The sequence below is a fragment of the Candida margitis genome, assembly GCF_024628925.1.
Source record: "Candida margitis strain CBS 14175 chromosome Unknown scaffold1, whole genome shotgun sequence".
Taxonomy (NCBI): Eukaryota; Fungi; Ascomycota; class Pichiomycetes; order Serinales; family Debaryomycetaceae; genus Lodderomyces; species Lodderomyces margitis.
This window is the reverse complement of record NW_026261901.1, coordinates 836453-857678: the sequence shown is the minus strand read 5'-3', so window position 1 is coordinate 857678 and position 21226 is coordinate 836453. Positions and strand designations below refer to the sequence as shown.

General features: G+C 37.9%; 9 protein-coding genes across 9 annotated transcripts; 6 read left to right on the top strand and 3 right to left on the bottom strand. All coding sequences in view use genetic code 12, as the record gives it.

Annotated features, from left to right (window-relative positions):
* Window positions 1-635, top strand: CANMA_005005 (uncharacterized protein; the record flags this gene model as incomplete). Its single annotated transcript, XM_051817342.1, has 1 exon — window positions 1-635. A coding segment is annotated over one exon (635 nt), but the record flags the coding sequence as incomplete, so codon positions are not given.
* Window positions 636-1137: 502 nt separating this feature from the next.
* Window positions 1138-3294, top strand: CANMA_005004 (ferric reductase family protein; the record flags this gene model as incomplete). The annotated part of the gene is made up of 1 exon (XM_051817341.1): window positions 1138-3294. The coding sequence occupies one exon, from the start codon at window positions 1138-1140 to the stop codon at window positions 3292-3294; it is 2157 nt and encodes a 718-aa protein (XP_051669770.1).
* Window positions 3295-3341: 47 nt separating this feature from the next.
* CANMA_005003 (sulfiredoxin) lies at window positions 3342-3758 on the bottom strand (the record flags this gene model as incomplete). The annotated part of the gene is made up of 1 exon (XM_051817340.1): window positions 3342-3758. One exon carries the CDS (start codon window positions 3756-3758, stop codon window positions 3342-3344), a length of 417 nt encoding a protein of 138 aa, XP_051669769.1.
* Window positions 3759-4570: 812 nt separating this feature from the next.
* On the top strand, window positions 4571-6844 carry CANMA_005002 (ferric reductase family protein; the record flags this gene model as incomplete). Its single annotated transcript, XM_051817338.1, has 1 exon — window positions 4571-6844. The coding sequence occupies one exon, from the start codon at window positions 4571-4573 to the stop codon at window positions 6842-6844; it is 2274 nt and encodes a 757-aa protein (XP_051669768.1).
* Window positions 6845-7454: 610 nt separating this feature from the next.
* On the top strand, window positions 7455-9122 carry CANMA_005001 (sugar porter family MFS transporter; the record flags this gene model as incomplete). The annotated part of the gene is made up of 1 exon (XM_051817337.1): window positions 7455-9122. The coding sequence occupies one exon, from the start codon at window positions 7455-7457 to the stop codon at window positions 9120-9122; it is 1668 nt and encodes a 555-aa protein (XP_051669767.1).
* Window positions 9123-9232: 110 nt separating this feature from the next.
* On the bottom strand, window positions 9233-10228 carry CANMA_005000 (25S rRNA (adenine2142-N1)-methyltransferase; the record flags this gene model as incomplete). Its single annotated transcript, XM_051817336.1, has 1 exon — window positions 9233-10228. The coding sequence occupies one exon, from the start codon at window positions 10226-10228 to the stop codon at window positions 9233-9235; it is 996 nt and encodes a 331-aa protein (XP_051669766.1).
* Window positions 10229-10479: 251 nt separating this feature from the next.
* On the top strand, window positions 10480-12912 carry MAK5 (putative ATP-dependent RNA helicase; the record flags this gene model as incomplete). Its single annotated transcript, XM_051817335.1, has 1 exon — window positions 10480-12912. One exon carries the CDS (start codon window positions 10480-10482, stop codon window positions 12910-12912), a length of 2433 nt encoding a protein of 810 aa, XP_051669765.1.
* Window positions 12913-13026: 114 nt separating this feature from the next.
* Window positions 13027-14346, bottom strand: ERF1 (translation termination factor eRF1; the record flags this gene model as incomplete). The annotated part of the gene is made up of 1 exon (XM_051817334.1): window positions 13027-14346. The coding sequence occupies one exon, from the start codon at window positions 14344-14346 to the stop codon at window positions 13027-13029; it is 1320 nt and encodes a 439-aa protein (XP_051669764.1).
* Window positions 14347-17808: 3462 nt separating this feature from the next.
* CTF1 (Ctf1p) lies at window positions 17809-21111 on the top strand (the record flags this gene model as incomplete). Its single annotated transcript, XM_051817333.1, has 1 exon — window positions 17809-21111. One exon carries the CDS (start codon window positions 17809-17811, stop codon window positions 21109-21111), a length of 3303 nt encoding a protein of 1100 aa, XP_051669763.1.
* Between the last annotated feature and the right edge of the window lie 115 nt (window positions 21112-21226).

Genomic DNA, 21226 nt, shown 5'->3' with positions numbered 1-21226 from the left:
CTGGTGGTAACGGTATTCCCGGTATCTACTCCGAAGTCGTTGACATTGCTAAGAAGACCAAGGACGCTCAAAACAAGTTGAAGTTGCAGTGGGTTGTCAGAGAGTGGAGATCTTTGTACTGGTTTTACGAAGAGTTGCTCAACTTGAGAGACACCAAAATCGAGACAACTGTATACATCACACAGCCATCATGTCATGTATTTATCGATGAGTTCAACAGCAGGTTCCAAGGATTAGAGAGATTGGAAGAAGATTCTGAAAACTTGAGTCAAGAAAAGGATTACTCAATCAACGAGGAGGTTCGGGTTGAAGAAAACTCTAGTGACGAGAAACATGACTCTATTAAAGAAGTTGCTAAAGTGGAACAAGACTCATATGATGAGAAAGGAGAATCGACACATAGAATCGTTGACATTATCAAGAAGGAGCTTTCGCATGTCACGTTCAAAGAAGGTAGACCTTCGATTAAGGATATCATTCCCCAAGAGATACACGAGTCTAGTGGGTCTGTTGCATTTGTCACCTGTGGACATTCAGCCATGGTTGACGAGATCCGCCATTGTTGTGCCAAGAATGTCACCAACCCAGACAAAAAGAGAGTTGACTTTTACGAGCAAGTCCAAGTCTGGGCTTAAAGATTTTTTCCAAAATGTGTATTATTTATCCAATCTAGATCTAGTTTCATAGAATGTAGATAGTTTTCCAATATATTTCGTTGCAGTTTTAAATGGGTGTTGCAATCTGTTATTTTAGGAAAATAGAGAATGGCCGGAGTTAAGCGCCAAACTCTCATTACAAAAATATCGACTTGAGGAAAAGTTAAATTAGATTGTGCTATACCCCCCCAAAATGTCAAAGTCTGGACCAATTGGTAATGACAACCTGTCCAACTTGTCTTCTTAAGGATGACCTCATCTAATATATTCAAAGTCATATAGGACCAAGATATGTGCAATAATGTGTGTTTTTTTTTTTCAAATTTGGATAATTTCTTGCAGTTTCATTTGATAGTTTTTACAACTGCTTTAGCAATGAACAACCATGGTTCGACAATTCATTATAAAGTTCTCACGTAATATCGAAACTGTCAAGGGATAATACAACAGTTGCATCAATCACAAATTGCTGAATACCTGAATGCTTGTTTTCAGCTTGATCACATTGTTGCAATTCATTGATGCATCGAATGTTCCAAAATCTAAAAACCTTTCTTGTATTCGGTATAAGGACATGATACCGACATATGCATGCAACTACCAAATTAACTCTCATGCAAATTACTGCGAGGATAGCACGTTTTACAAATCCAACACCACTTGTTTGTGCAATAATATTAATTGGCTTGGATCAGTTTTAGGATGCTTATCATACGAAGGGAAAGTGGAATTGAAGAGTATTCAAGGAGTAAAGAAATTTTGTCAAATAAATGGTGGAATAAACTTGACTCAGAAGAATGTGGAGTTTGCATTTCAAAAGTATCTTGAAAGCACCGCAAATTTATCTGTGCCAGCATCGAATAACACCAACCCAACGATTGACCATCCAATATTTTTGCTGTCGCAGGAGGTGGATCTTTATAGACGAGCATATGAAAAGTATCTTGGTAATTTTGACAATTCAATATACTATGGTACTGTCATATATGGATACTGGATGGTCGTAGTTTTGCTAGCCGCAGTAGCGAATTGGATTAAATACATATTTCCAAACTTATCAAGTCTAAACAGTGCTGGGATCAAACTAATTCAAAAACACGTGTTGTTACCGGCATTAAGGGGGAAATTGAAAGCTCAATTAAAATCATGGGGACCAGTTGAATTTATGATTCCATCGAGAATTGAAACTTTGATTTTGGGAGTGTTTTTGTTACTATTAACTATAATGACCTTTTTAAATACCGATCCCGTTGAAGGAGATCCAATTTTTTACACCCGAAACAATGCTCAATTGAGGTATATCGTTGATCGATCTGGAATAATATCGACAATGTTGGCTCCGTTGGTGGTTTTATTTGCAGGAAGAAACAACATTCTTTTATGGATTACTAGATGGCAGTATGTAAGATTTCTAGTATTCCATAGATGGATTGCTAGAACAATGGTTATAATGGCTGCCACTCATGCCATAGGATACACGAAGCTTCTTGGATCATTTTACTACAAGGAGATAAAAACTGGGTACTTGAGAGCAGGAGTTGTTGCGATAGTAGCAGGCACTATAATGTTAGCTCAGGGTGCTCTTTATATGAGAAGACGATGGTATGAAACATTTCTAGTTGTACATATTGTGTTGGGAGTTTGCTGGCTCGTGGGTTGTTGGACCCATGTTAATGAGTTGGGATTTGTTTACTTCTTTTATCTCATAGCAATCATCTGGGGCTTGGATAGAGTTGTACGAGTTGTTCGCTTATATTTTTTTGGGTTCCCTTTTGCCGATGTTGAATTGGTTACTGACAATTTGATCAAAATTGACATCCCGCTTCCTAAATCATGGCAGAAACGAAATGTTTTAGGGCATGCATTCATACATATTTTTCGGCCCAGTTGGTTTTGGCAATCTCATCCTTTCACATTTATGCATTCGATAACAAATAAGAAGCATATGGTTTGCTATTGCAAAGTTAAAGAGGGATTCACCTTTAGTTTATGCCGGTATTTGGCTTCCAAGCCAAATCATCATGCCAAGCTAAGGGTAGGGGTTGAAGGGCCATATGGAGCGACGATGCCAGTTGCTAAAACAGATCTGATGGTTTTCATTGCTAGTGGAAGTGGAATACCTGGGATATACCAAGAAGTTTCCCATTGTGTTAAGGAAGTAAGCAGAGACTCCTCCCAAAGAGTCAAGTTGGTATGGATTATTAGGAACTATTCATCTATTCGTTGGTTTCATGCCGAATTGAAGGCTTTCCAAAAGACCCCGGTTCAAGTTACAGTGTATGTAACTGGCCATTTTGTTAAACCAAAAGAGACAGGAGATATCCAAAGAGGAGTGGTAGAAGAAAAAGAAATTGGATGCAACTTGGTGCCACTGCTGTATACACTTGATACGACACTGTTGGATAGTGTTGATGAAAGTATTACAAGCGATTTGAGTTTTGTCGGATTTCTCCATGGTCGACCTGATGTTACAAGTTTAGTGGCAAACAACATCGAAGAATGTGCAACTTCAGTGACTTTCATCACTTGTGGCCATACAAAGTTGGTAGATGATATTAGAGCAGCAGTTTGCCAGAAAATTGACAATGCAACAGGTAAAGCTATACATTTCTACGACCAATCGCAAGTTTGGGCATAAAGCATAATACGTAGTCATTATCTATATACACAAGTCCTCAAAAACATCTACAGAGTCTGTTTTTCCTCTTCTTGCTTCTCCATATCGGCAAACATCACCTGGACAGATGAGCCCAAGTACAATTCCAACGTCTTCTTGGTTGCAGGAATTATCCTGCTCTTGACCATTATCTCCTTGCTCCCACCATCACCTTGGCTTAGTCTATCATATGCCTGAAATCTATGACATCCGCCAAAGGCAAAGTAATAAGTTTTACCCTTATCTCTAATTTTAAAAACATCAATTGGGGGTAGTTCACCTTCAGTTATATCTTCAACTTTGCAAGTAGCTGATCCCATGGGCACTCCTTTCAATGTAGAAACCATTGCATCTATTTTTTGATAATCCAATACGGGTGGGATTGGTCTTTTGATTTCGTGTAATGGAACGTATTCCTCTCGTAATCCTCTGGTTTGAATCGACATAGTTTTGATTGCAGTAGTGGTAAGGAGATAAAATGGGGTGAATGAATGAAAAGAAATGGGATATTTACGGGTTTTATAAACAGTTGCAAATATTACTAAACATAATCGTTGGTTTATTGACAATAGATGCAACGACAGGTCGATTGATTCGTAATCAGTTTTGTAATTGTAACATATTACACGACTTTGAATTTGGAAATAGCCAATATCGAGCCTAGTCAACGCATTATACTTTGTCCAAATGAAAACCTCCTCCTATTAGATTAGAATAGATCACCGGTGCTATGGGTAACTGAAACCTTTGGTAGTACTAAGATGATGCAGTTGTGGATTTGAAACTTTCCGAACCGGATATGGTAGCAGCAAAGTTTAAATATTTTTCTTCAAAAATTTAGCAAATGTAATAGCGCCACAACTTTAATATTGGTCATCCCTGAGTGTGATACTTCTATGTTTTTAGTAATTACAATGGTCCATCCTTTCACACAAACACCAAAACTGCAAGAATTGAAAGGATTTACCGATAAATACATTGTGTGACTTATCACTTGCCTGTGAATCCCGTTATCTAAAAAATAATTGGTTGGCAATACATGTCTACATGCAGTACAATAGTATTTCAATCAATTTTCGGAAAATTTTCATCATTCAATTTCTTTTTTCTTTTTTTTTTCTTCGTTGCCATTTTTTATCTATTTGATCTAAACTGTATAAATATATATACATTCGCATATTCGACCATAGCAGGATCCACAACTAGGAAGCCACCACAAACGGATCAGAAGTAGAAAAACTTTATATTTTACTACCAAATGTATGCAATTGCATTATACCTTTCCCTAGTGTTGGGAATAGTCCTATTCCCTTTCCTCATACCCATCAGATCAAAGAATGCCACTCATCGACTATTGAAGAGAGTTCTCACAGTGTCTTTCATCATATCTGCCTTGGCCGCAATAGCACCAGAAACAGCCAGGATAGGGGCTCCTTTTCATAAATATGGACAACCAAAGATTGCTTTTTTTGGATGTAACTATCAGATACAGTTGACGACTGCACGCTTTTGCGATATGAACCGAACGTTTGAATGGTGCTATTGTAACAACTTTAATGCATTTTCCACTATTGCTCATTGCTACCAACAGGGACATCCCAACCAGACTGATTCGTTATTGGAAATGTGCCAGCAGTACAATCGAACGATTGAACGTGACGCTTTCGTGCATGCTGAAACTTACTATCATGATCACGCAAAATCCATTCAAGATATCCCCAACTTCCAACCAAATACAGTAGTTGATTTCCCTGTCAAGTTGAACACAACTGAGACGTTTATTTTCAAGAGCGCTTACAACAACTTCTTGGGCAATTTCGATTTATCTGTTAATTATGGGGCATACTTGGTTCTTTACTGGGTTATCGTGTTCGTCTTGGTCTCAGTGGGAAATTTGTCCAAAATATTCTTTCATGGTTTGAATAAGAGATTAACTGACCCGCTCTCTAACTGGTTTAGAAAGCTGATCTCATTACCTGCCACAGGACGCCGAAGAAAGACGAATGAAAAACGATTTGCTTACGTTTTGGATTTTTTAGTCCCAACTAGAGCCGAGACTTTAATATTGACTACATTCCTAGCACTTTGCATATTCCTTTTGACTAAAAACATCAGTTACACTGAAGGGGATCCGTTGTTTCAAAGTAGGAAGATGGCTTACCTTAGATATTATGCTGTTAGGGCTAGTATATTATCGAGTAGCATGATGCCATTGCTCATACTTTTTGGAGGTAGGAATAACTTTTTACAATGGGTTACTAGGTGGGATTATTCGACATTTATAACGTTACACCGATGGATTTCAAGGATCGTCGTCGTGCTTATACTCATTCACTCAGTCAACTACGGGTTATACATAAGAATAAGGGGAGTTGAAATTAAACCATATATTTATTACGGAGTAGCTGCAACGTATGCTGGTATTGCAATCCTAATTCAAGGGCTTTTAGTGTTGCGCCGGAAATGGTACGAGGCCTTCTTGTTAATCCATATTCTTCTCGCAGCAGTGTTTATATTTGGGGCTTGGATACATGTTGAACAGTTGTACTGTGTCTGGTTCTACTATGTGTCAGCTATGATTTGGGCCTTTGACAGACTTATAAGAGTGTGCCGTCTATGGTCTTTTGGATTCCCAGAAGCTAAAGTTTACCTACTAGCAGATGAAACATTAAAGATCGTAGTGCCAAAACCACATGGCTGGGAAGCAGTTCCTGGAGGACATGCTTTTATCCATTTTTTGCGCCCAAGTTGTTTCTGGCAATCTCACCCATTTACATATACTGCTACCGACGATGAGATAATGTTGTTTATCAAAGTTAAAAAGGGGGTAACTCAATCGATGTCCAATTACTTAATTACCCACAAGGATAAGTACACAAAAGTTCGAGTAGCCATTGAAGGGTCATATGGAGAGCAAACACCGGCAGGAAAGTACAACACTTCTGTATTTATAGCTGGTGGTAATGGAATACCTGGTATATACGCAGAGGCCATGGAACTATTAAATCGTGGGTCTAAACAGAGGGTGAAGCTAATATGGGTGGTAAGAGAGTTTTCGTCCTTGTTTTGGTTCTATGATGAATTGTTACAGTTGCGTGGCAAAGACATTGAGACCATAGTTTACGTCACGAGGCCGAACTCTTTCATCAGTGCAGATGATTTCCGCAAACGCATAAATTCGCTTGAGACAGATGCATTGTTAGACACCAATGAATTAACACCACTAATGAAAGTGCCAAAAAGACGATTGGACCTGGCAAATAATTCAAGTGTGCTTACCACTTCTGATGAAGAAACAGAGTTTGATCAAAGAATCAAGCACGAGTTGCCACATATTACGTTTGTCGAGTCAAGACCAAACATTGATAAAGTTGTCCTTACCAGCATCGAAGAATCGATGGGATCGGTATGTTTTGTGACATGCGGACATCCGGCCATGGTTGATGATTTGAGATCATCGGTGGTTCTCCATATAAATAATGCTGACCGTAAACGGATCGACTATTTTGAGCAACTACAAGTGTGGGCCTAACTTATAGATTTTATAGAGATATTTTTGGGACATGAATTTACGACAAATAAGTTATAGCCAACGATTACCGATGATTTAACCTCAATGAGGTAAACCAGATGGGCTGTGTAGGTTTACCAACTGATGTTAGAAAGTACTTACATAGTTGTGCAATGCAAAAATGCCAAGGATGACGTCTTTGTGGCCAGTGAATTCCTCTGTATATGTGTTGCAAGTCATTTTGGCTTTTTATTTTCCGGGCTTTGAGTTTTGTGTAACTTACTCCAGTGATGTTACAGTTTGGCTTGTGGCAATGTTGCAGGATAAATCAAGTAGTTATTATTTATTTTGTTACCTAATGTCATAATCAATTTGCCAAGTGTTGGATAATATTGGTGAAGCCAAGAATTGTAAACTAGTAACAAACAAAAGGTTGTGTAATATGTTACAACGAGATGGAGGGAACTCAACGCTATTCGGTAATGCATTTTTGATTGCGAAAATAATGAGATATAAAGGCTTGGAGTTTCCTAAATAATTTAAAATCCTAAAACCCGTCCAGTATATACTACCAGAGTTTTTCCCACACAGGCTAACAACTTTTTACAACTTTTGTTAATTCAAGGGTATAATGGTGTCTGTCGATAGCTTCGTAGCAAGTGACGAGTTAAGACGTAATATGGAACACACCCCCAAATATGATTCGTCTGACAACAAAGACGTTCAGAGTTTAGAGGAAAATGTGGAAGAAAAGTTAAAAGAAAAATCCTATAAAGAATATATTTTGATTACAATCTTATGTTTTATGGTTGCTTTTGGTGGGTTTGTGTTTGGTTATGATACAGGTACAATTTCAGGATTCGTCAATATGACTGACTTTATAGATAGATTTGGAGAGTTTAACGACGAAGGCGAAAAGTATTTGAGCAATATACGAACGGGGTTGATAATTTCAATTTTCAATATTGGCTGTTGTGTGGGCGGATTGATTTTTTCCAAAGTTGGAGACATTTATGGAAGAAGGGTTGGGTTGATGTTTTCAATGGTTATTTATGTTATTGGAATCATTGTTCAAATTTCGTCGCAAACCCAATGGTACCAGATTTGCATTGGCCGTGCCATCACGGGATTATCTGTCGGAACTGTTTCGGTCATTTCCCCTATGTTTATTTCCGAATCTTCACCAAAAGTGTTACGGGGAACTTTGGTGTGCTGTTTCCAATTGTGTATAACAATGGGTATCTTCATTGGATACTGCTGTACCTATGGTACTAAACAATTGGATAATTCAGCACAATGGAGAATTCCACTTGGGTTGTGCTTCCTTTGGGCTATATTCTTGGGTGTAGGTATGTTATTTATGCCTGAATCCCCTAGACACTTGGTTGAAAAGAAGCGGATTGAAGATGCAAGAGCTTCAATTGCAAAGTCCAATAAGTTGGCAATTGATGATAAAGTAGTTAGCTTGGAATTGCAGCTAATCCAAGCAGGTATCGACAGGGAGAAATTAGCAGGCATTGCATCTTGGAAGGAATTGATTACGGGTAAACCAGCAATTTTCAAGAGAGTTTTAACTGGAGTTGCATTAGCGTCATTGCAACAATTGACAGGTAACAACTACTTCTTTTACTTTGCAACGACGATTTTCCAGGCAGTTGGTTTGCAAGATTCATTTCAAACTTCAATGATTTTGGGTTGTGTTAATTTCCTTTCCACTTTTGTCAATATTTGGGCCATTGAAAGATTTGGAAGAAGGCTCTGTTTGATGGTTGGTTCAACAGGTATGTTTGTTTGTTTTGTTATCTATTCAGTGCTTGGGTCAACAAACTTGTATATGACTGACGACTTCCAGAACTCACCAACTCATTTGCCAACAGGAAGAGCTATGATTTTCATTACATGCTTGTACATATTCTTTTTTGCATCTACTTGGGCTGGTGGTGTTTATGCAATTTTGTCAGAAACGTATCCATTAAGAGTCAGGTCCAAAGCAATGGCGGTAGCAATTGGTTCGAATTGGATCTGGGGATTCCTCATTTCATTCACATCTTCATTCATCATCAACTCAATCCACTTTTATTACGGATTTGTATTTACAGGATGTCTTGCTGCATCTTTGGTGTTTGTCTATTTTTGCATCATGGAAACAAAAGGATTGACGTTGGAAGAAGTTGATGAAATGTATGCACAAGGAATTCTACCATGGAAGTCGGGAAGCTGGATACCGCCTTCACCAGAGGAAATGGCTACCTCGACGGGCTATGCAAAGCCTGAACATGAACATGTCGCTGATGCCTAGTGTAATACGCAGGTGGGAATAATATTTAGTCAATATATGAAGCAACAAAAAAAAAATGAGATGAACAAGCACTTAAACAATTGGACCTTGTAAAACCCTCTTGTGCCAAGCTATAAGGTTATGCAGAAGTTGTTTCTCTGTGAGCCGGAGTGTAACTCTTTTTTCGGGAATTTTGCATTCTTGCTTGTCTTTCCATTCCAGTCAAATAGCCAATATGCCACTTTCTTTGCCTCATAAGAGTACGTTTGCACAAATCCTAAAGCCGACATGATTTCAAGTAATCTATCATTGTCAAAATACCGTGAATTTGAAATACACGGTAATGGCAACACAAGAAATAAGCTACTCAAACTTCCATTCTTGGGCTTCTTTAAAAACTTGGTCATCCTAACCAACATATCTCCTCTTTCTTTATGCGATGGAACAAAGTTTATCACTAGGGAGCATGAAATTAAATTGAATTTTTCTGCTTCGCTTGTTGGAATAGGTCGCTGCATAAAGTCTTGTTGTTCAATGGCAGGGTCTTGTGAATTCAAGTCAATCCGGCAAACCAGCGAGAAGATTCCAGCAATTGATATCACGTTATTAGGACTTAGACACCCAATTTCCAAAGCATTCACATTTTGCAATTTTGCTTGGTACCCGTCAAGTCTCAACCATTCAACTAGCTTCTTTGACGAGTCTCCTCCTCTTTTACCATTTTGACCTTGGGTGGATGCAGACTGATAGACATCTATGCCACCTCTCTGTTCAATTTCGGAATCAATTCTCGCTAGAACTCTGGTCAAGTCTGACTTGGTTAGTCCGCTATCAATTCGGTACACCTCGTTGTCACTATACTTGGCTGGTACTTTGAAGTTTTTGAATTCTGTCTGGTATAGGCCCTCTTTCCTTATACTGTCGTAATTCTGGTCTTCAACTGAAGCTGCACTGATTCCGAGTCTTGTTAAAATTGTGTGTTTATTCTTTTGTAAGATATGAAACCGTCGGATTATTTGCCTAGTGTGTTCGGGCTTTAAATTCTTCTGCTTGGCCAAACCTGTCTTTCCAGTTATTGAAGTAGATCGAACCAGTAAGCCTCTCTTTGCATTCTTTGTTTTTGCCATTATATTCGAAGGCCTAATGAAAGTGATTGAATTTAATCTTCCTTGCTCAACCTCAAATGGCAATCAAATATAGTAAGCAAGGTTGGTCCTCTCTTTGTATAAAGTGAAGTACTGAAGCCCTCTGATAGAGTGTGAAACTCAAGTGTTTGTGTGTTTTTTTGTGTAAGTAAACTTCAGATGAGATGATGGAAATATAATTTTCAATTTACAACAAGCATTAACTACTAATCAACTCAGCAGACATACTTTACATGCCGAATAACAAGAGCAACAAGAAACAACATAAGAGGTCAAACAAGGTATCAAAGCCTAGAAAACCCCCGACTTTGAAGCAAAAACTTAAAAAAGAGTCTAAGGTTGTCAAGATCAATGATTTAGCTTGGAAACCAGTTGAAATACCCGATAATTTGGGTGATTACACAGGATTCTTTGGACTAGAGGAAATTGATGGAGTTGATGTTGAGGTTGTTGATGGGAAACCACAGTTTGTTGTAAAAGAAGACAAGACAAAGGGTGTTGAAGGAGGCGATGAGGTGGATGAAGGGGACGACAATGCCGAGGAAGAGCAAGAACAAGATGAAGATGAAGACGAAGAAGAGGGCGATCACATTATTGACGAAGAAGAGTTCACGGGATTTGATGATGACAATGAGGAAGATGAGAACATCTCCAAGGGTGATATACTTTCTAAAGAGACCCCTAATAGCGAAGCAGAGGAGAACCGAGACCTGTCTGAACTAAAACACAACATCTTTGCCAATCTTGAATTACCTATGCCCGATGATAATGACATAGATATACCACAGTGGTCCGAAAATGAACTTGGAGTTTCCCTCAGCCCGTACACTTTAAATGGTCTCGCGAATTTGAACTTTACTACACCTACACCAATCCAAAAGAGAACCATCCCGGTTGCGTTAGAAGGTAAAGATGTGGTTGGTAAAGCCACTACTGGTTCAGGTAAAACACTCGCCTATGGAATTCCCATCCTTGAAAAGTATCTACAATCCTTGGACCAAGTGAAACAGAATGTCAATGACAAGAAAATCAATTCGCCCAATGGTATAATCTTTACCCCAACACGAGAACTAGCCCATCAAGTGGTTGACCATTTGAACAAGTTGGCTCAGTACTCGCCCCTTTCCGTGAGGGGAATCGTGAGTGTGACTGGTGGATTAGCGATACAAAAACAACAAAGATTATTGAAGATGGGCCCTGGAATCATAGTCGCTACCCCAGGAAGGTTTTTGGAGTTGTGTGAAAATGACTCTGAATTGGCCAAGAGGATGAGTCTGACGGATATTGTAGTATTGGATGAAGCTGACCGGTTGTTACAAGATGGACATTTTGAAGAATTTGAAAAGATATTGGAGTTGTTTGGCAAAAACAGACCTAAGAATAAGAAGATCATTGATTGGAAATGGCAAACATTGGTGTTTAGTGCTACTTTTTCAAGAGACTTGTTTGGCAAATTGGACAAGCAACAAAAACCCAAGCAAAAGAATCAAAGGCAGCAAATTGATGGCAACAGTTTGGTACAAAATGACGAAATCATTGAATTATTGAATGAAAAATTAAATTTCAAGGACAAGAAGCCGGTTTTAATTGATGCCAATCCCAAGGAAATCGTCTCGGGGCAAATCACTGAAGCTTTAGTTGAATGTGGTGCCACTGAACGTGACTTGTACTTGTATTACTTTTTGTTGATGTATAAAGGGTCAACTTTAGTATTTGCAAACTCCATAGACTCGGTCAAGAGGTTGATTCCATTACTTGAGAATTTGAAAATTCCTGCATTTGCTATCCACTCATCGATGGAACAAAAGCAGAGATTGAGATCATTAGAGCGATTCAGAGCTGCTCTTGAGAAGAATGAGACTGCCGTGTTGGTCGCATCTGATGTTGCTGCAAGAGGGTTGGATATACCTAAAATCGATCATGTGGCTCATTACCATTTACCCAGATCAGCCGATGTGTATATTCATCGGTCTGGAAGGACGGCAAGAGCAGGTAGAGAAGGTGTGTCGGTGATGTTTTGCTCGCCACAAGAAGCTTCAGGACCATTGAGGAAATTGCGTAAGATAGTCGCTTCAAATGCTAGCAATAAGAGATTGGGTGCTCATAACGATGTCAAGTTGTTACCTATTGAAATGGATTTGGTGGCTCAGTTGAGACCACGAATAGAACTAGCATCTAAATTAGCCGATGCAAGAATATCCTCTACTGCAACACGAAAGGAGGATTCGTGGGTGAAGCAAGCAGCCGAAGACTTGGGCGTTGAAGATTTACACGACTTGGATGACTTTGAAGATGATATTATCAAAAAGCAGAGGAAAAGACAAGAAGGCAAAAAGTTGACTAAAAATGAGCAGAACAAGTACAAGTACGAATTGAAGGAGTTGTTAGCTAGACCTATTAGGAAGAATAACCGAAGATCATATTTAACTAGTGGATTACAAAACTTAGCCCACCAAATGGCAACAGGTGAACATCATGAAGACGTGGTTGGACATGATAAAGTCAATGCCTTGAATGACTTGCAAAAGAATGGTGGCAAGATTAAACCAGTTAGCAATGAGCAAAAATTGAATAAAATCGCCAAATTGAAAGAAGCCAAGCAGGTCAAAAAAGATCAAAAGAAAAAGGCCAAACAAAAGAGACAGGAGTTGAGAGATGGTAAATAGATAGAAACTATCCTCCATTTATTTTCATCTATAATGTTGTATATATAATTGCTTCTATATAAAATTACCAGCAACTTTCTACACACACACACCATTTCTTTCTCTTTCCACAATTTAGATGAAATCATCATCGTCGTCATCATAGTATTCGTCCTCCTCCGACTCGTCATCGGCCAATTGATCAAAATTGACCTTGTATCTCAATATAGCACCAACACCACCGAAACCTTGTACAAACTGAGCACCTTCTGATGATTTGTCAGTAACAAAATCTAATTCAGCACCGAAATTTTTATAATTTTCAGCCAACCACTCCAAAAACAACTCCTCTTTAACGATCTCCATATCAGTTCCGGTCTTTTTATCTTCCTGCCACGACTTGTCGGGTAATTCAGGGTTGACGTGTTTTATTACTTCTTCACCCTCAACATCTTTCAATGTGTATCTTATAATGTTTAAGTTTTCGTAAACAATAACTCTTTCACAAGCACCCAAATCCAATGCCTTCAATGTGTCTTCTATTCCGTAACAGAACTTTCCAGTATCTTGACTAATCTCTTCGAAATATTCATTCAATAATTTCTTTTCTTGCACAAACTTAACATTGGCTAATGTTTCTGCCGATAACTCGATAGCTTGGTTGAACCCGTTTTCTCCTCCATATGATATATCAACAATCTTGATGACTTTTGCTTGTAATCTATTATCGAATAAATCAGACTTGTTCAATTCAGTCTTGAAATCGGCTGAACCTGCCAAGATTAATCCCTTGACATTGACTTTATCTGCGGTTATGAAATTTTGTACAGCCACTTCAGCAACTTTACGAACATAATTGTGTCTCTTTTCTTCTCTCAAACGCGAGAAACGCATTGCAGATTGACCACCTCTACCGTGCTTCTTTGGCAAATCGACGGTGAATTTGTGCAATACTTCTCTTGTGTTTCCACTGACCGCACCGAATAAAGCTCCATTACCATCCATGATGATGAATCCAAATCTGTCATCGTTTTCCAACAATTCATTCAATGCCTCAACGTGGAATTTGTTGTCACACAAGTAAAGTGAGGTGTTGATAGGTTTAAATGGTTCAAAATCGATATTCAACTTCTTTTCTTTTCCTTCTTCAGTTATGACATCACCACAATAGACAACTAAACCGTTTCTAGGTACTGAATTGTACAATTTCAATTTCTGTTGTGTCGATGTGATGGCAGACAAGACTGACAATCTGTTAACTCTTGACTTGATATTCGATGCAGTACCATACTCTTCAGTCAACATCTTTTGTATTAATGAGATTTGACCCTTTGGTGGGATAACTAAGGAAATCATCGAGGTACCATTACCTCTAGCCAATTCCAATGACTTGATCAATTTCTTGACCTTCCAGATTTCAATATTTTTCTCAGCGTCCGATTCTTGATTCGACATGGTTTGGAAATTAAAAAAAGTATTAGATGTCCGATATGCTAATTAAGTACGGCTGTCTATCCAGTGAAAACAAGGCCAAAATTTGAAGGATTGTACTAATGAGCAACAACCAAACCTTTTAGTGAATAATTTTTTTTTTTCAAGTTCTATGTGTGTAGTAGGTAGTAGTAGTAGTGTGTGTCTATTGTTACAAAAACCGAAAAGCTGCAATCACCCAAAAAGAAAAAAACAAAAAAAAAAATTTTTTTTTCTATTGTCTTATTGTTGTTGTTGTTGATGATGATGTTTGCAAAGGGGAGATGATGATTGTTTTCAGATAAGCATGACAATCACGTGATTTATATCAATTTCTATTTAGCAATACACCACTCCCTTCGAAAGAATTACTATAAAACACTAGAAAATATTAGCCATCAACTTAATCGACATCATCACCACATCAAGAACGATGAAGATGGATCTTAGTAACTAATTCCTTAACTGTCATACTCTTCAACATATGTTTATGCTTTAAAAGTGTCCATTGAGCCCACCAAAAGGTGATTATACGTACAATTGAGCCTTCGGGTCGATTAAAAATAGCCTTTTTCTCTTAAAGGAGATGGTTTCGGTTATCCGTTTCATTAACGGTTGCATTCGATCCATTGTCTATCCTTTTGCTGTTGCAAGTGTTTTCTTTTTCTGTTCCCACTACCAATCCTTTATTTCTCGTAACAAGGTATACAAAGCTATCGTAAGCAATTTTAAGCAATCACGTATAGCAACAACTAGATCCACTTTAGATTTGAAACTTCCACTTTTAGATGCCTTCATCAATAATGAAACCATTGAACCCAATATCATGAGCGTAAGTGATACCATAATCTCTGTCACCAATTCACTATTGTATAAAGTAGTACTTCTTGGTTCATGAATAACAAATCTAAATATCAATATAGACTATCAATTTGATTGCCTTTTGGAATTCAGGGTCGGATGAGCTTTGATTTGAGGGTTAAAATGGCAAAGGAATCAATTCAGTAATATCAGTTTCATTTGCACCTTCTTGAGATTCTTCTTCCAACTGGCTAGAGACGAAATAATCGTTTTCTTTATCATAAGCATCAATTTCTTTATTCATTGTAACAGTGACCTAATCAATAATATATTTTTATTAAATGGTTAATTTGGAATATGTTTGTATCAACAAAGAAGGAATAAAAGAAGAAAAGTTATTTGAATTTAAGCCACCATTGAAAAGCGCAAAAAGTATGTTTTTAAACTTACGCGGAGATAAGTTTGTAAAAACGAAAAAGGCTTTATAATTTGCTCATTTATTTATTTATTTTTAGACAAGAGCTTACGCTTTACTTTTATGATAAAGCTGATATTTATACTGTGATGTTGACACCAGTTTAAAATAATATATTGGTCTAGATATCTTATATCCTGTACAAATAGCAGTTACCTGGAAAAAACCTCGTCACTGATACTCTGATATAGATTCTTGACATACATGTAATAGTTTCTAATGCTGAACCAGCTTAGCTTTACTCTGGGCTTTAACTGTCCCGAGTTGCTTGCAACTTCTGAATTTGTTTAGTCAAGGAAAGGAAGCAAGACCTTGTCAATTATCAATCTCAAGATGAGTATAGTCCCTACAAATAAGCAATCCGACATCCATCCATTTATTACATCTATATCTTTAGCAAACTCTGTGTCTTCTCGTACAATTCATACCATGGAACATTCTTTGCATATGGCATTATTGCCAACATTATCACGATTAATTTCACAATGAAAACCGTCACCAAAACGCAAGTTAAACTATTCTTGACAATTCCTCGCTTTGTAAATTTTCTCCATATTCGCAAACTTTGCTCAACGAAAATCAACAACATCCCTAGAGACCACAGGATACAATATGTCTGGAAATCGTGAGGTTTGAAAACAAAAAGTGGGTAAAAATAAGGATCAAAAAGAAACGAACAGAAACTAAATGGTTCAAAAATGCTAAAAAAAACTCCCTTTGGTTTATCTTGGGATTGATTAGTCTTTTGATGTTGCTCATGGGAAACTGAAATTGTTTCCAACCCGTCATCGTCAATTTGTTGTTTCTCTAAGTCATCGCCGAGGTAGCTTTCATTAGCATGATGTGTTTCCTCAGCTTTCTTCTCCATTTTCAATAATAGCCAAATTAAGACCTACGGTATCTGACTGTGCTTTGCTTTGGTATTGAATTCGATAAGAAATTAATATGTAAAAAGGTTGTGGATTTTTTCCTGCGCTTTGCCAAGTCCACTCAAAATCTTCTGGAATTTGTACACGACCATAGACCATATTAATGGAAGACTATATATGGTTAAATCCTTGTCCCACCATAGGAAATGAGAAAAGAAGGTTCTTCTTAGGGAAATGAAGGTGAAAGAAGTATATTCTTTCTTCAATATTTAAGCACGTTTATAAGTAAGAGTTGTGTTTGCAACAGCAGACATATATATTTACTAACAAAATCTGTGCCACTTTAGACCCTTTGACTTTGCATTGAAAAAAACACAAAGAAAGCGCTCGGACTTAAAGAGTGACATATGCAGCAGCTAGTAGAGTAATAAACTATAGACGCCAAGTCTAAAGCCACAGATACAGGTATTTTTGTGGGGGAAGGGGGTTATTTCACCTATCGTTTGCCATAAAACAACAGAAATGGGAAATACTCTTCTACATTTATACATACTCTATTCTTTAAAGAGGGAGAGAGATGGTTACAAATGTTGTCAACCGTTTTTTAAAAATTGGGTACAATCATTTACTACTCTTTTCATCTATAACACAAATACTTCATTACGACTTGATCCATAAATGTTTTAACTTAAGAAGAAAGAATGGGTAACTGGTGTTACATACATACATTACTTTGTTACCTGTACTAATTCGTACCATACAAACTCCGATAACCGTTTTACCAACCGACTGAAAGTAAACATTAAGAGAGACAAAAACAAAAAAAAGCGGAATATTATTGTCTATTCTTATTTATGAATTTTTCCCTTCCCTCCTCGGTCCAAAAAAAAATGGAAAATGGAAAATGGAAAATGGAAAATGGAAAATGGAAAAACAAAAACAAAAAGGGAAAAAATACAAAGAGAGTAAGAGTAAAACAACTGTAAGATCAAAGTTTCCACTTTACAAGTGGAAGCTCTGCTCTCGTCGCGGTGAAAAACTGTAAGCATAGTATGTTATTGAAAAGTAAGAGATGTATATCGTTTGATGTCATGTCGCAAGGGAATTTACGACATTGGGAACCAATATACAAAAATGGAATTTACTGTCTCTCTCTCTCTCTGTCTGTGTCGTTTGACAAAGTATGACTCGGAACTAAAAAAAAAATCAACTAAAATTAAAGTTAGTTACTTTCCTTTTACAGGTTGATCAGACAAACTTTCAACAGTATACAACATCAACAATCTCAGTACTATCATCATCATGAGTAGTGGTAGTAATACACCAATCACAATCAAGAAGGAACATGACGATAGTTTCAACTTGAATACTGATCAGCAGGAAAACAATCATCAAACAAATGGAGCTACCACCACATCCAACGCTGGTAATGAAAACAACAACAGTAACAACTCCTCGAATAAAACAAATCCCAAAGATAAACCAAAAGCATTCACTATCAAGTATAAACGTCCTAGAGGTTCTAGAGCATGTACTGTGTGTAGATCGAGAAAAGTGCGTTGTGATGCTGAAATTCATATCCCCTGTACCAACTGCATAACATTTGGCTGTGATTGTGTATTGCCTGAAGTGAAAAAGAGAGGCAACAAAGCTGGAGAGTCAAAGTCGAAAAAACAGAAACTTGCACAAGCTGCTGATGCTAATGCTGATGCTAATTCTTCTGCTAATGCTTCTGCTAATGCTTCTGCTAATGCCTCTGCTGCCGTGGCTACTCCAGAAAAAGGTAATGATCCACAGGCAAAGGCTAGAGCACCTTCCACGGCAATACTGACGCCTGGTAATCACACGTCGACAGGAAGCTCTGTTGGAACGCCAGCCAATACAGCAAAAGCAACTACAGTCAAGCAGGAGGAAGCAATATCACCCACTTCCAAGCATGCTACCCTAGATGATGTACCAGGTGACAATCAACATGCTTCAACAATCAGTCACATCTCTTCAGTACATCACTCAAGCTTTTCCAAAACTAAAACAACAAAAGAACCTGTATTGAATATATCTCAAATTAGCGTGCCCCCCTCGTTAACATCAACATATAAAAACAGACCCTCAATGCATAAGAAGGAATTGCTAACCTCCAAGGGTAAACCATCCTTAACTTATGTTGGGTCCTCTTCAATTGCGGTTTATCCTCATAAACTTGGTGAAAACCATGTACAATTGGCTGAAGACGTTTTTGACTTGCCTGATAGCAGTTTAGATGCTGTTGAAATGGAGATTTTGAAATTAAGAGGCGCCTTTTTACTTCCAAGTAGAGAATTGGCCTTGGATTTAATTGAGTCCTATTTTGAACACGTACACCCTTTGATGCCAGTGTTGAATCGTACATTGTTTATGAAAAAATTTAATGATCCTAATGACAGTCCCAGTTTGATGGTGTTGCATGCTGTATTATTATGTGGAAGTAGAGTGTCCAAAAACCCGTTAATTTTAGATGCTAATGGATCTACAAATCTTGCAAGTATAACTTTTTTCAAAAGAGCAAAAGCATTGTACGAAATGAATTATGAAAGTGATCCTTTGTCTATCATTCAAACTTTGATTTTGATTGGTTCATATTGGGATGGACCAGAGGATGTAACGAAAAACTCATTTTACTGGACAAGGGTCGCTGTTGCACTTGCGCAAGGATTTGGTTTTCAGCGTGATGTGACAAAGTTGTCCAGTTTATCGCTCCTGGAAAAGAGATTATGGAGGCGAATTTGGTGGTGTTTGTTTGAAAAGGATCGTAATGTTGCCATTGCTTTTGGCAGACCGGTTACAATTGATTTAAATGATTGTGATGTTCCAATGTTGACGATGGAAGATTTTGATGAAAATGATCCAGAGTTGGGCGTTGCTTCTCTGTACAACGTAAATGAAACGCATGCGTTATATTTTATTCATTTGATCAAGTTGGCAGAGATTACCGGGATTATCATCAAGCACCAATATAGCATTAGATCAGAATCAATGAAGAGAAGAAATGCATTCTCCATTATTGAACATTGCGATATGTTGATGGGTATTTGGTTTACAAACTTGCCACCACAATTGGTATTTTCATTGGGTGACCCATCATCACAAAGTTTTTACGCGTGCTTGCTTAATTCTCAATACTACAATCGATTGTTTTTGATTCATCGTTCAAACTTGATGAGAATGGCTAAATCCTCATCAACAAACCCAAACAATTACAAGTATCCAAGTTGGGGTATTAGTTTCCAATCAGCAAGAATGATTTCAATTATCTCAAAAATCTTGATGGACAGAGATCAATTGAAGTACGTGCCGACGATGTATGTCTATATTGCATTTAGTGCATTGATTATGTTGATTTATCACATTGACTCAACTAATACAGTGATTGCATCCACCGCAAGTGAATCATTGCTTGTTTCAAGAGCTGTTGTACAAAAGTTGGGTGAATACTACCCCGTGGTTACAGTTTTAATCAAGTTGTTTGATAAATATGCTAATGATAAGATTAAACGTGCTAGTGTCATTGAAAGCGGAATGATGATCAATGAGTTGAATGAGAAGCGAGCTAATGAGACTAGAAGCGAGCAGCAAGGATCGATGGAATATGGAAACCAACAACTGCGACAACTGCAACTGCAATCGCCACAACAGTCGCGGCAAAATTCACGCCAGTCCCAGCTGCAACCGTTGCCTCCTCCACCAAGACAGCCTCTTCAACATCCAAAACCTAACAAACAACAGCCACAAGTCCAATTTCAACAGCAACAGCAGCAACATTCACCTGCTACATCAAAATTCTCTCCTTCATCGGTTACTTCTGGTGTGTCCCCGGGTGGAACTGGTTACCATGATTACCAAACGCAGCAACTGCAAGCTCGTGCACCTATTTCTCAACAACGCTCGTCGTTGAATCCGCAACAACAACAACAACAATACCAACATCGTAATCCAAACGTACCTCCAACTTCACAAACGCCAGTCATTGAACAATTGATTCAACAGTATAAAGTACCCATGAAGCAAGCCAATGGTGCGGATGGAAGTGATAAAACGGCAAGTGAGACCTCGCCAGATTCATCAACTCGTTCATTTCCAGATATCAGTCTTGTTACGGAAAATATTCCCAACAAGCAAAACTTTTTTGAAAATTTCGATCCAACACAATTGTTTCCTACTTTTAGTGCCGCTCCATCAGTAGTCCATTCTCCAAATAATGAACAGGATTTGGGTAGCAATATATATGATGTAGGTGGGACGAGAGAAGCACCAGTGGAACAACAACAACACCACCAACAGCAACAGGGGCAAGAAGGCACTAGTGGCAACAATGACGATATCAATGACAATGCTAGCATGCCACCACCGCAGTCATGTTCTAGTGGTAACTTTAATGATGGTGCTCAACAACAACAACAGCAGCAGCAGCAACAACAAGCTCAAGCTCAAGCTCAAGCTCCACCGCTCCATCCATCCACTCCTGGATTCCAAACAAATTTTATGGATTCATCATTTATAAATATGAATTTACAATCAGGTTTCGATCCAAATGATGAGATTAATGCCTTGTTCAACTTCATACCTTAGATTAAAAAGTACTACTACTACTACTACTAAACTTACAATTTAGAGAATCTTATGTACAATTTTGCTTCTTTTTTAAATGTTATGTACTATAGTTATATATTTTAAGTACACTTGA